The sequence below is a fragment of the Priapulus caudatus genome, unplaced genomic scaffold (assembly GCF_000485595.1).
Source record: "Priapulus caudatus unplaced genomic scaffold, Priapulus_caudatus-5.0.1 Scaffold682, whole genome shotgun sequence".
Classification (NCBI taxonomy): domain Eukaryota; kingdom Metazoa; phylum Priapulida; class Priapulimorpha; order Priapulimorphida; family Priapulidae; genus Priapulus; species Priapulus caudatus.
The window spans coordinates 117,090-131,875 of record NW_014577743.1 but is presented as its reverse complement, the minus strand read 5'-3'; the positions used below and the strand labels follow the sequence as shown (position 1 = coordinate 131,875).

Genomic DNA, 14,786 nt, shown 5'->3' with positions numbered 1-14,786 from the left:
CACACACACACACACACACACACGCACGCACGCACGCACGCACGCACGCACGCGCACGCACGCACGCACGCACGCACGCACGCGCGCGCACGCACGCACGCACGCACGCACGCACACACACACACACACACACACACACGAATTTTACGTAACTTCTGAAACACTTTTATGTTGATACCTAGATGTATAAAGATATGTCCCTAGCCTGAACCGCTGGGGCTTTATAACCGCCCTCCCTCGTCTTGAGAATGAAATAACTGTCTCCTGTTCTTTCACCTCAACCTCTTCATCTTGTCAAGTAATCGTGTTTTCTTTCTTTTTCTAATTTCTTTAATTCTATATACTATTATCAACATAATAGAGAGAAGAGACACCGTTTTTACAGCGTTTTGCATAGTTTTCAACTTGTAAATATTCTATCAATATGTGAATAAATATATTCAAACTTTATCTTGTTTTCGTCTCGGATTCTCCCATTAATCATATGACACCATCAGTTTACCTGAAAATCGTATGTGTTCTTCAAAAATGTTCTTTGAATATACGACACGGTTTCCCACAGTTTTCCCAAATGTTTGCACAAATGATTGAGAGTGTTGTTATATGCTATCTATGGTTTGCATCTATTCGGCGAATGTTCCTTATCATCAGGAACACGATGGCAACACAGCTAAAATCAGCTGCTAGCTCTATTTATTTCTAGCACGCTGGAAACGCTACACGCTGAATACAATTCTATGTCTAATCTCCCTAACATACACGAAAACAAGGTAAAGTTTGAATATATTTATTCACATATTGACAGAATATTTACAAGTTGAAAACTATGCAAAACACTGTTAAAACGGTGTCATACTCTTCTCTCTATTATGTACTCTTGATATATATATATATATATATATATATATATATATATATATATATATATAGGCCTAATATACCTTGTACTGCACTTCGTGTAGGTTGTCCGTAATGCGTTTCAAACCGCTGTGCTCCCGTCCTACCTAAGAACAAACGGCATTTGCAGACATTAAACCTACGTTAATAAAGCACACAGCACATACAGTTTATGGTCGAGTTATATAGCTTATAAAGATCAAAGAACGTGTAATGCACTGAAGCAGAGAATGCGGCAATAACCGAGGACATACAGCGAAGGAATACTAGCAAATACCGAGTATCTGGAAAAGAGGTCGAGGGAGAACAAGCATGCGCGCGCGAGAAAGAGAGACATAGTGGCAAGAGAATGAGATAGCGACAAAAAAACGCGATAAATATATAGAGAGAGCCCGCAAGAAAGAGGAAAAGGCGCGCGCGCGAGAGTGAGAGCGAGAGACGGAGAGAGCCAGAGAGAGGGAGAAAGGAGAGAGAGAGAATCTGGGGATCTGGGAAATCTGAAATTAAGGAGTGCTATGAATGCAATTTGTTTAGAGAATAAAAAATAATTTGTATGGTGAGATACTTTATTATATTTCATCTGAACCACATTTTGCTTACATATTGCTTGTTTATATTCATATTTTATATTGAGGTTCTTAACTACTTTGTCCATAATGATATACAGCTGGTATGTTTCGTGAATGTAAAGAAATTGCACTGATGTTTCTCTACCGAATCACTCTTTATGTTGTTTTGTTAGTGTTTATAGCAATGTAACAGCTTATCATTTCGAAAACAGCTTTCGAATGTGCGAGTACATCCTTGGAAAAGTTTCTCGTGCGTGAATGAGCGCGGCTTTTCGTGCGTGCGCGCCTGCACAATTAACATTTGCAGCCAGATTTGCGTTACCTGTACAAAGATCACTATAATGGCGATGCCATTCTCTTTTCCAATTGCCGCGCCCAGCGACCTGTACAGGGTGCTGTTCCAGTGCACCAGGTGTACCTGTGGCAAAACCAAGCACGTGATTTGCAGAACCAATTATCAAGCGCGTATAACGCCTGCCCGGACATACCACCCGATAACACTTTCAACCGAGATTATCCGAACGACATAAATTGCGAAAACTAATGGAGGTCTACGACTGTCGTCGCTCGTAGGATATTAACATCTTTGATCAGATCTTGATTTCGTGCATTTCACTCGAATAATTATTTCCTTGTAAAAAATCTTCATTATTATGGATACTTTTTAGCAAAGCATGACCCACGAGAATTAGGCGTTACTCTCATTAGAGGCTTATTGCATATATTGTTATTATTATTATTATTATTATTATTATCTCCAAAGTGGATCACAGCATTAGCCAATGGCTTCTGGGTTGACCAGAAGTTATTATTATTATTGTTATTATTATTATTATTATTATTATTATTATTAATATTGTTGTTGTTGTTGTTGTTGTTGTTGTTACAGTGCTTAACCGCAGTTATTATCCGCATCAATCTTGCGGTTAGGTAAGCGGACTCAAGTTTTCACCCCCTCTGGCTCTACTTGCAAAAGAATTTATGTTCTCGAGCTCATATGCGGCCGCAGGTGCTCAGGACACTGATTCAGAAAGTTTACATATATACACACGCACGCGTGCATGCACGCACCAGCACATGCACATGAGCACGGACACGCGCACACACGCACGTGCTGTACCTCCATCGGAAAGGCTTTTCCGTTGACGGTGTGCTCCGATCCCTTTGAACCATCTTTGCCCCAGTGCATCCTGAGATCGGCCAGTGTAAACTCGTGTCCATTTGGAAGTGGCCCGCCGCTCAATGCTGGTAAATGGTAATTATGTTTACTCGACTCTTATTTGAAAGCTGGGTGCAGAGCGTATAGAACCGTAGGACTCACGTAATCTACGGCTTCATACACTCCGGTAGCGGTATCCGCGTTGATACATGCAACCATAGAAATAGATACATACCAACACAGGAGGTATACATCTATTTCTATGCACACAGCAAACTGACACGCTGCATGCGCCACCTACTGGTTCCTGGTCGAATTTAGGCATTAAAAGACCAGGGATACGCCTAATAGCCCTGCCTGCTGTAACAAGGCAATCTCGGATTGGTGGGAATTAAATCGAGTTGGGTCATATCAGCATCTAGCAGTTTTATGAGCGGTACGATTCTTTTACCATCGAAAGCAATCATTGCCTTACTTCTACGCAATGTGTAATTGGTTCGGGTCGCAGCTTCTAGAACTATCGCACTCATCACGCACGCACGCGCGCACACACACGCGTGCGCGCATCCATGACTTAGCAGACCATTAGCATCCATAAAAGCAACCAACTGGGTTGTGACCGATTGTATTGTAGTTGTGTAGTGGCATTCGAACGGTAACTATCGGTTATTTACGGCGCTAAATGGTTCACCAGAGGACGGTACGTAGAAATGCTTCTTCGTGCGCATGTCTGATCTCGTTTCCATTTCTCTTATCGTGCTGCATGCATGCTGCACATCTCTCCAACAGATGTTCTTCTCACGGCCGAGATATTTTCGCCACGCTAAAGCTGCATTAATTAGACGCGCGTCCGAGATCCGCTTACCTGGTTTATAGTCGCTGTTTGGTACACCGCCACTGAAGTAACTATCTGAAACGAAAATTGTGCAGCGTCTTCATAAATTACAAATTAACTCGAAATTTTCCATATCGTATCGTTGTGTGATAAACGTTCGCTCCTATGACACCTTTTGTTCCATAGAGAGCGTTTCATCAGAACTCGATATATATAGATTCTGCGTGATTTGAATAATTTAAGCTATATATATAGGCTCAGCCGTATATACGATATGAGTATACCTTCGGCTACCAGACCGTCTGAGCATCACACTATAATGGAATATCATTACATCTGCAAAAATAAGTCATGTAACTATAATGCCGGATTTTAGTAACCACAACCACTGATCTATATAATATAAATACATGTTTACAATAGGCGTGTTCACACACAAGAAAAACCGCGATGCTAATCGCGATAGAAATACCGAGATAATTGTGTCGTTGTTCACACAGGCGGAAATATCTCGCTAATCGCCGAGCGGGATAATTCTATTAATCGAACTGCGCATGCTCACTACCGGATGTTGATACGATCGCTTGGAATGATGGGATAGAAAATACCGGGATTATTTGCGCGAGCGTTCACACACACGCCGCGGTGCAAATAATCGCGCTAATTCCCAAATAATCGCAGTCAAAAGTGCGATTTGCAGCGCGATGCTGATCGCGATACTTAGTGAGATTTTTGCGTTCACACTTGTAAAAATCTCGGTATTTCGATCGCGATGCAAAAACCGAGATTTGCATCCCGCTAATTCCCGCCAGTGTGAACGCGCCTAATTAGTTCAATTTCATACAACAGCCTCAACTTCTTTACACCGCTCACGAATAGTTGTCAGACACAAAGTAGCGTGAATACAACAACCAATTAGACTTTGATGTGCCATACATCGTGCGCTCATTCAACACTGTGATCGTTGATTCGGTCAAGCTCCGAATGAAAAGTACAAATGTACACCATTGGCGCTCGAAATGAAACCGTTGCTCTTGCAAGACGTTGCGCGACTCATCAGCTAATTTTCAAAACTGAAAAGGCAATAATCGTTACTAAAATGGCGGGGTGAGAAAGGAACGGCCGCTACTGTCAGATCGCGACCGCGTCTTACAATGAAATCACGCGCAATTAAGAGCGCGCGAAAATCGTATACATAGAACCGACCGCTAGTTATTCCAGCACCTCTATACACCCATGCCAACCCCACACCCACAACTACACGCACGTCCACCACCGCCGCCGCCGCCGCCGCCGCCGCCGCCGCCATCACCCCTGCACCAGTATCGCCGTGCCTACCCTCACACGCACCTCCAGAAGCAGCCTTGTAAGTCACATTAAGCAGATTTCCGCCGTTGCACAGCTCCCAGTCTCCGTCTGCCTCATAGTGGAATTGTAACGGCGTCTGCTCCAGTGACGCGTCGTGTATGGCGTCCATGGAGACCAGATTGATAGGAGACTGTTTCTCGCCTCCAGCGTCTGGATAGTGAAGAGGCCACATGATGCTTGCTGTGAAAAGAAAGATAGAAAACTAAGATTCTACATATAATAATTATATAAAACATAATGTGCCTATATATATTCTACATAATAATATAAAATAAGAATAACATTTTAGTCGTGCGGTCTGTTGCTGGCATCTGTTGGCGTGAATGGATCGCTTATGCTAATGATCATCTGAGTGTTCTAGATATAGGAAATACATCGCTACTGCATGTTGTATAAGTATTCTTTATATAATTTATTGTACACAATGCTATTTGATATGATAATAACATATAGTTAATATTATTTTATATACAGTTGCGTTTGTATATTACCAGAAATACCACAATGTCACTATTTCAAGTACTGTTATATAACTTTAAAACTTTTTGTTGTCTAGCGCCGACTTAATCTTTTGGCATTGCCGATTTCCGTTCTACACGTACTCTGATAAAATTACATCCCGTGATTTTATTTCACTGGGTTCATTCCTTGCCTATACTAGCGTCGAGTGTAGCGACAGGTGCGGTGCTGTTTCGTTCACCAGATAAATTGTACGGGTGTGTCAAGATTAGTCGCATATGCGTATTCCAAAACAAATGAGCTATATATAAAGTGTATTTTTTGTTTCCTTCCATAATTAATGTAAATGCTTAGATATAGCTATTTCCCTCATTATAATTAGTTGAGCATGATATGTTAATTAACTAATGGCTTGATAACTTGAATATCTGCTCAGTTTGTTTGTTTGGATAGAGATTTACCTGTAACTGTTATAACTGCTATGACTGTTATAACATCTTCATGAGTTATCGATTGAATAAATAAAAGGTCCGTGAAAATTAATGAACCGATTATCAGCGAGTTTTGAAATATGAATTGGATTTAGACGAGAGACACAAAGCTATTTGTTTTAGCAGCTTTGTTTCAGAATATTGAAAAAGAGAAAAATTTGAAAAAGAGTGCGAGAGAAAGAGCGTGCCATCGAACGAAAGGGAGAGTACGAGAGAGATAGGAGAAAAAAGGGGAGAGCCAGAGGGAGAGAATGAGAGAAGAAGAAAAAGAGAGAGAGAGAGCGAGAGAGAGAGAGAGAGAGAGAGAGAGAGAGAGAGAGAGAGAGAGAGAGAGAGAGAGAGAAAGAGAGAGGAAGAGCTATGTATTTCTGCGTACATCCTACGTGTGCGTGCGTGTGTGCGTGTGTGCTATTTCAAATACCGAGTTTTCGCAATTTTTTGTCTCGTTTTTATTTTTTATGCTAAGTAAATTACCGAGAGCAGTGCATCCAAATTACTTTGCCAGTCTGCATACAAAATTAAATATTCACAAACTACAGTGAGTGTTTTAGTCACGTAACAAGTCTACGCAGGCAGTTTTTATTTTAGAACGTTGGTACTGCTGAATCGAGCCGAATAGTTTTCAAAAAATATTCCAGGAATTTCAATGCACGTGCTTCGTGTCTACATTATTGTAATGTTTTAATTGTTCACGCGTAATAAATTGGTTATACGCACAAGCTCTTACCTTGCCAACTAAAACGTAAAACTTCAATTTTTGATATGGGTGCACAGAATTGGGTGTCTGTGGCCATTGTACGAAATTACTACGAATTGCTACGTATATGATTACAGCAATACTTTTTACTAAGAGCAAGAACCATCCCTCGTGGCAGCAATATATACTAGATTTTGGAGCAATATATAATAATAATTATATTCATATACAGGGAATTGGGCCTCGGACGTCGGTCGCCGTTGACTGCTAAGATAATTTTCTTCTGCCGTTTTTATACGGTCAAAGTGGAGCCGGGCGGGCTGCCAGCACGTGTGCATGGTAAAATCAGATATATGATATCAGGGGTTAATAAAGACAAGCACACGTATTTTATTATTTGTCATTTGTCATTATTATTCATTTATCATTATTAACTCCTGATAATATTCACTTTTCTCGCAGCATCACGCCCTGAGTTTCGCGTTATGCCTATATTAATATACAGGGAATTGGGCCTCGGACGTCGTCGCCGTTGACTACCAAGACAATTGGCCGTTTTTACTAAGGCAATGGCTAGTGTAGACGCAGTTTATGCATTTTTATATCTGATAAAAACAATAAAGCCAAGTTATATTGAATTTACATTGCGATTTTTTTCTGTCTACTTATTTTTTTATTTTTTTTTATTTTTATTTATTTTTTATTTATGTCGACTTTATATTGATTGATGTCACAATATCCCAGCGGGTCAACGTCTGACCCATATTAGAAAAGTAGGTCAAAAAGGCCAAATTGCTGAAAAACTGATTTATTTGCTTTACAGGCATCCTAATGCTTTATTAACCAAGGTTATATAATTTTCCTGTAAGTTAAAACACTTGGGCTCCCCAGGGTTAATGCTAAAATGAATGTAATCAATTAATGGCATAGAAGAAATAACGCTTTCAATTTCCATAAAAGTATTCACCCTACATTGCTCAGTTGAGTCCCGTACCTCCGCCTCACCAAGTATAACATTGGTCAGGCTACGGCTCTAAAGAGGATTCAAATCTCTATGAACATCTCTCTTCGTATCTAATCACACAATCTCTTATTAAATTTGATTTGTAGAGTGTATATTTCGTAAAAGACATGGATTCGACCATGGAATCGATGGATTCGACCAGAGCTGTGCAGATGTATAACTGTAGAACGACAATATGTATTAATTTTCGGTGTAACCATAGGTGTAACGTACACATGGGGCACCGACGCGCGCGCACGGACACACAGACGCACGAACAAGCACACGCGCGTGCGCGCACGTGGTCCATCCGAGATTAGCAAGTGCAAGCTAACGAGCAAATCATTAAATGGAAGCCATGAACAATGGCGCAGTATTATTTCACCAACACGCGAAGTAGGTCTAATACACGTGCGGGTTATCAAACACATGACTTGCACTTTGTACGCAATAGACAACGCTTTGCCTGCACATTTGCTGCTGATATGTGCTTTGTCTGCACATATTGATCATATCGCAGCTTACAGAGGAGAGCACGCAGCAGCAGAATGCCTATATACCGACGTATTACCGTTACTGCGTGTAGTGACTGCACTGTACGAGGGGACGATATATTCGCAGAGGCAGGAAAATCGATTCGCGACTCGAAGATGGAAACGCGTCATGTGCGGGAAGTACCATCGCTTCGTGCCGCCCCCGCCGTCGCTGCCGTGGTTAGTGATGCTGCACTAATAGTCCCGCAGATGCAGGAACACGACAGGTTAGAACGGCCGTCCAATACGACAGTAACTATGTTAATCTCAATGAATGGCGGTCTACACCTTAAATTTAAATCTAACTCGTAGAAAATATTTACCTTACGTCTATATATATGTTTTTATGTGAAATCCCCGGTAAACAAAATTCCGAGTATCAATCATAACGAGTAATATTTTATTCATCATTTCCCATCTAGAATGTGACAATGATTTCCGTTACGCGAACAAAACTGAACCTCATATCTCCTTCCGCGCAGCAATTTTCTCTCTCTCTCTCTCTCTCTCTCTCTCTCTCTCTCTCTCTCTTTTTTTCTCTCGTCATCGGTCTCTCATCGTCGGTCTGTCTCTCCTCTCCTCGTCTCTCATCCTCTCGCTTCTCTTCTCGTCTTTCTTTCTCTCTCTCTCTCTCTCTCTCTCTCTCTCTCTCTCTCTCTCTCTCTCTCTCTCTCTTTCTCTCTCTCTCTCTCTCCCTTTTTTCTTTCGTTCTCTCCCCTCCCTCATCCAGGCAACAACACTGCGGTTCTTATGCCACGACAACATCCACATCAATAAAAGGACGGCGCGCACGACTGCTGTGTGAACAACAGCACTAGCAAGAGCAAGAGCAGTTACATTGACCCTTACCAACATGGTCAGGTGGAACAGGTTTCCATTCGTAAATACTATTATCCTCATCTTTTTCTTTATCATCACAATTATTACGTAACTGCAACGCATCATCCAAAAACCTAGCCACAATTCTAACCCAGTCACCTTGAACTGCTGCTCCTAGCGTGCATTCGAACTAATGAACCCGATTATATTTACCATTCGGTCCCGTGTAGTTCCAATCTTCATCGTCGCCGCTCGTCGGTTTTTTCGTCTCGTCCCCCATGCCCGACCGTAGTTAAATACTATTCGCGCGTTATTTTGTCTATTCAAACTACGCCGAGTCTACGACACTCTCATGTCGCTGGCACGTCGTCTTCGAAAGAACTGGCGAACGCATACGTTATCGCCTGCGCCGTGGAAGGACACACACGCGTGACGCGAGGGAGTGTACCGATGATGCGGGTGTTGGCAAGAGTATTATTGTTTGGCCACTAGCTCTAGCTGAAGCCTCGATCGATCGCAACGCCACTTGGCAGCAGCGGGGCACGTTTGCACCACGCAGTGATGCAGCAGCGGCAGCCGCAGCAGCAGCAGCAGCAGCAGCAGCAGCAGCAGCACCAAAACTACCGGCACTATCAGTAACAGAAGCAGCAACAGCAGGTGTCCACATGTTAGACGACGGAATTGCAATAATGAACGGATTCCGATTTGACCGATTGCGTGACAGGTAGGCCTACTGGTAATTATGTCGTGTGCCACTACCATCGACAACACGATGAGAACAGATCGTCCGTCGCTGCATCTAGCAGCACACAGACGGCACGTTGAATCTTATGAGTATCATGCACCAATCAATGTATGTTGAAATATACATGAAGCTGGACCCAACCTCACATATGCTACCCGATGAATAAAAGCCGCGTAGCACAGTGAGTGGCGCCACGGGGCAGATCATGCGATGATAAATATTGTATGGAGGAGTGAATCAGCATAACAGTTATGCCGATTCACTCCTCCATACAATATTTATCATTATCGATTCGCCTGTGTTAGCTATTCTGCTTAGATCCAATCTTTCCACCAAAATGGCGCCACGCATTTGTCGTACCCGGGGGGGGGGGGGCACTCCATATATATTGCATGGACGCAGCCTATATGAATTCACGCAGAAATGATATGCAAGTCACGGCGAGCTAAGCCTACCACGATAGTTGAGCTGCATGCATGGCAACGTGTCTGTTAGGCTAGGAGTAGCGATGAATATCGTATACGCTCGCAGAGTTTACGATATTTACTAGAAAATAATTACGTTGATCGCTGTCACGGCGCTGTTTTTCTGTAAAGCAACCATATATGCCTAGTACAAATTAAAGTCTGTGAAGATACGTGTGTATGTGTAGCAATCGTTAATGTAGAAAAAAAATGTCAATGAAATTCTTATAAGTTATATATTTATATATATTTATATATATATAATCAGGAGTGGATAATAGAGATAATACTCATCATTTAATAATAATATGAGATAATACTCATCATATAATAAGATTCATACTCCTGATATAATTATATATCAGGGGTAAATATAATAACAAATCGTGACAATGACAATTAACAATGACAATTGAGTAGATATAATAGACCCTATCATCTGCGTGCGTGCGTGCGTGCGTGCATATCGGGACTCGGGGACCCTGGTGAACGGGGACCCTTACCCTTATTATGCGGTTCTGCGCCTGTTATTTCAAACATATAATCTCAATAAAGTAATGTTTATTTTGGGATATACGTACTATACATGTAAAAACAAAAATCAAATGTGAATGTTTGCATGCATAGAAAGAACAGTATGGTCCCCTACAGCAGGTGGTTGGCCGCTTTTATTCCAAAACCCATACGATATAAATACGAGTTGAAGCGTGCGCGAACGCGTGCTTGCGCGTAAACACACTGTATATTGGGGAGCACATTCCTATGACGTTCATGCAGGCGATATTTGTGTGCACGTGCGTGTACGAAAAAAGAAGAATAAACAGCATTATTTGCATTACATAACAGATGCAAAATATCAAACATGCATGCATCATAAGATAACAACATTCGCCTTTTTTTTATATACTTTTAATGTTTAAAAATTATTCATATAGCGCTTAAATATATACTATAGCTACTTTTACATTTACTACTGTCATGATTTGCATCCTTTATGCTTGCTGTAAATTATTTCTCCTCCCTCCCTTCTCCCCCTCTCTCTGTTACATGTAAAACTATATCTCGAATTATCCATTACAAGGTTTTACGAACACTCCAAGTTGTCACAATAGGCTATTTTTATAAAGCCTTTAATATGTATAGATCAACTATATAGAATAAAAGCAACATCAATACTTAACCTCTGACCAGCTCACAGAAATAAGCCGCCAACCACCAACACGTTGTTCAAGAAGAAATAATTAATTTATCAATCACGCACAAACCGTTCATTACCTCTTCCTCAAACATAGGATATATCTTCACTTTACCCGTGTTTTCAGCAATGCATATGTCGATAGCCTACAGCGAATAACATAACCTACAGTAAAATGTGACATTCTATAAGGGGAACATAACAGGAACATCGTCTGAATGTGGTTTCGCCTGTGTAACAGAAACTTCTATCAACAACGTTTGAGGACCTACAATGGTAACATCGTTTGCTCTCACTCGTTTGATGTTGAATGTAGACAATATAACAGCGTACGATTTCTGGTTGAAACATGTTATGCACCCAACTAATTAAGATTGCCTGTTACGATCAACCGACCAGTACACTTGCTTCCACAGATGAGAAGTATCATGACTGGCTATATATACCTCAAGGTCATTGCTTTCTATTTGAAAAATAGCAAATTGCAAAATTTCAAGAATAGGGTCGAATAGTGCCACTAAGTCTAGCAGCTGAAGTGATACATGTCCATTTCTTGTGCATATCATGTTTGCACAACCTTTAGTTACTACAACCTACATGCAGTGATGCATATTTACATAATAGTCATGGTTTCACTTCATAAATTCGAATGGCTGGCCATTCTTGCCATTCTTTTCTTTCTTTTGCAAAGGAGATAATTTCTGCAGCAGCTACCTCGCCTTCGACTTTTTTCGTCACCCCCACTTGTTGTTGAAAGCAAGTAGTTTTCCCATGAAGAATGCTGGCCGCTGGGCGTTGGCAGCTAGTGGTGTCTTTTAAGCATAAATTTCCATCAAACGTGCGATCGATCCTACAATGTTTGATCACGAAACGAAAATGTCCTTTAGACTCGTAATGAATGACAAATGACTTAACTTGATAGTTCATCTGAAGGAAAACCACCTTTTCATTGTAAATACCTCCGTTAGATACTATGTATGATTGCTAAGCAGTAGGCTTGAGCTTGTTTTCCAGAAAATACCTATCTTTAGAGGATATAGAATTCTCGCAAGAGTCGTCCTCCTCCGAGTGGTTGCTAACAATGCAATTCATACGAACACGCACCCTCATCTCAACAATTAGAATATTTGCCGTCTTTGCAAAACGGTGTAACATCATATAGTGGACATATACTCCCTCTACTATACACATCTGTTAACTGCAACAATTACAATAATCCAGATACAGTGTATGCTATACAAATATGATGCATAGATATAAACAGTAATAACAACGCAGGAATGCACCAGAAGTCACATGCCACCACGCACACGCGACCAACATGCTTCATTCCACACGCATTATTATTGTAAGATCACAGTACAACTAATATATAAGCACTCACTCTTCATCACGTGCCGACGGATTACAAACACGCGCACATCACAATCGGTATCGGTCTGTCGACTTCGGACTGAAATTGCAGCGTCTTTGCGCAAGTCACTCCCACACGAGATGCGATCATGAAAGAATGTCTCGTGAGACACATATCTGACACTCTCTCACGAGACCTCATCTTGACATGCCGTTCTGAGACACAATCCAAACACACCCTCTCTCAGAAGACATGATTCTGGCACACCCTCTCTTTTTTGATAAGTCATCCAGACACAATCTTCATCTTTCCATCTCTCTCTCTAACTCTCTCTCTCTCTCTCTCTCACTACACAATCCTGACACACTCTCAATCTCTCTCTCTGGAGATACGCTTCCTCGCGCACTCTAACTCCCTCACTCGAGACACGCTCCCTCGCGCACTCTACCTCCCTCACTCGAGACATGCTCCCTCGCGCACTCTACCTCCCTCACTCGAGACATGCTCCCTCGCGCACTCTACCTCCCTCACTCGAGACACGCTCCCTCGCGCACTCTACCTCCCTCACTCGAGACACGCTCCCTCGCGCGCTCTACCTCCCTCACTCGAGACACGCTCCCTCGCGCACTCTACCTCTCTCACTCGAGACGCGCTCCCTCGCGCACTCTACCTCCCTCACTCGAAACACGCTCCCTCGCACTCTACCTCCCTCACTCAAGACGCGCGGCTCCCCACGCGCGCTCAGCACACGCAGCCGGCGACGAACGTGTACGGCGACATTTTCGTAATCTCGAGCATGCGGATCGTGTGCCTGCCGGGCAGATGCGACGCGGCGACGCTCGTCGAGTCGGCGTGGAACGACGCAAGCGGGATCTCGGTGCCCTTCATCTCCCAGCGCTGCAGCAGCTCCTCGATCGACTCGTCCGCGCCGCGCTCCTGGTACGCGCACCAGAACTTTGCGCCGGGGTTCTTGTCGAGCAGGAACGACACGGTGACGACGATGTCCTCATAGTCGCGCGCGTCGTAGAAGCAGTCCGACGCCATGATGAAGTCGAGCCGCTGCAGCGCGACGAGATCGCGCGTGAAGCGCCCCCACGTGATCGCGATGAACTCGGCGTCGGTGACGCCGTTCACCTCGCAGCTGCGGCGGCTGCTGTCGAGGCACGCGGGCGCGTGCGCGTCGTCGCTGAACGCGACGTGAGCGCCGCACTTGGCGGCGACGACGCCGGCGAGCGCCGTGCCCGCGCCGAGCTCGAGCACGCTCTTGTTGGGCATCTCGCGGCGCCGCTGCCACACGTACTGCGCGAGCACGGGCGCGGACGGCCACGTGTGCGCGCCGTGCGCCGCGTCCACGCACTCCGGGATGAACACCTCGAGCGCGGCGCGCTCGTCGCCGTGGTGATGCGACGATGGCTCCGCCTTGAAAGCGAACAGGTTCAGATGCTGAGGCGGCCGCGGAGCATTGTCGAGCTTCTTACCCACGTCCTCAGCCATCACGCCTGAAAGTATACGAGAGGGGGTTCAAAACACAGAGGAAATCACCCGCTATTGCTGCCAAAGAGTGATGGTGGGAAACCATTCTAATGTAGAAGAAGTTTTGATGATATACGGGTAAAACGATTGCCTAGGTTCACAACAGCTATTTCAGCAAGTTCGTGTGTTTTTTCGCACTACGGCATGCGAACCTGATGGCAGCCTCCATGGTGAGATCTCCATAGTTTATGGCTGAAACTAATCGATGGGTAGATAGCTAGTTTAAATCACATAATCAATGCATGCTACGAGTTCACGGGAAACACCACGTAAGCCCGACACAAAATATATTACTACATAAAACTGCGCGAGCTGTTGAGATTTCAACGAGATATTGACCTATTAGACTATTACTTTATGTTGTTTCAGGTTAGCTGCGTCACAGGTGGGCGATTTCATTGGTGGCGCCGTCTATGTCTTGATCAGTCATCGTTTTCTGAGATAAGCCAGTGGGCTGTTTAGTTTTCATGGAAGTCTGGAAATTTGAATTGCAATTTAGTACAATTAAAGACACATCTAGAAAATTACATTCATTTGCTTGTATTTACATAAAGCTATCATATTAGACAACACAATTTTGCAATGCGACATACACAAAACAAGTGCCGCGGAGCGACAGCGCTCATCTAACGTCTACTGCGGTGACTCTGTGGTGGAGTGGTGGG

At 43.3% G+C, this 14,786-nt stretch overlaps 2 protein-coding genes across 4 annotated transcripts in view; both read right to left on the bottom strand.

Moving 5' to 3' along the window:
- The window catches only part of LOC106812747 (carbonic anhydrase-related protein-like), an 11,519-nt gene extending 2,236 nt beyond the window's left edge, over positions 1–9,283 (bottom strand). The window contains exons 1-6 of the mRNA XM_014816709.1: positions 9,044–9,283; positions 4,811–5,008; positions 3,491–3,535; positions 2,587–2,711; positions 1,789–1,884; positions 942–1,004 (exon numbers count right to left, since the gene is read on the bottom strand). Coding sequence (XP_014672195.1) covers positions 942–1,004; positions 1,789–1,884; positions 2,587–2,711; positions 3,491–3,535; positions 4,811–5,008; positions 9,044–9,110 — 594 coding nt within the window. The 5' untranslated portion in view covers positions 9,111–9,283. The remainder of the gene's footprint in view (positions 1–941; positions 1,005–1,788; positions 1,885–2,586; positions 2,712–3,490; positions 3,536–4,810; positions 5,009–9,043) is intronic.
- A 1,297-nt stretch (positions 9,284–10,580) lies between these two features.
- On the bottom strand, positions 10,581–14,593 carry LOC106812756 (methyltransferase-like protein 23). 3 transcript variants are annotated; one of them, XM_014816726.1, is made up of 2 exons: positions 14,461–14,593; positions 10,581–14,087 (listed from the first exon to the last, which is right to left on the bottom strand). In XM_014816726.1, exon 2 carries the CDS (start codon positions 14,080–14,082, stop codon positions 13,330–13,332), a length of 753 nt encoding a protein of 250 aa, XP_014672212.1. In that variant the 5' UTR covers positions 14,083–14,087; positions 14,461–14,593; the 3' UTR covers positions 10,581–13,329. The 3 variants fall into 3 exon arrangements, with proteins under 3 accessions (XP_014672212.1, XP_014672211.1, XP_014672209.1); XM_014816725.1 differs by having other exon boundaries at positions 14,465–14,593; XM_014816723.1 differs by having other exon boundaries at positions 14,476–14,593.
- Positions 14,594–14,786: the final 193 nt, after the last annotated feature.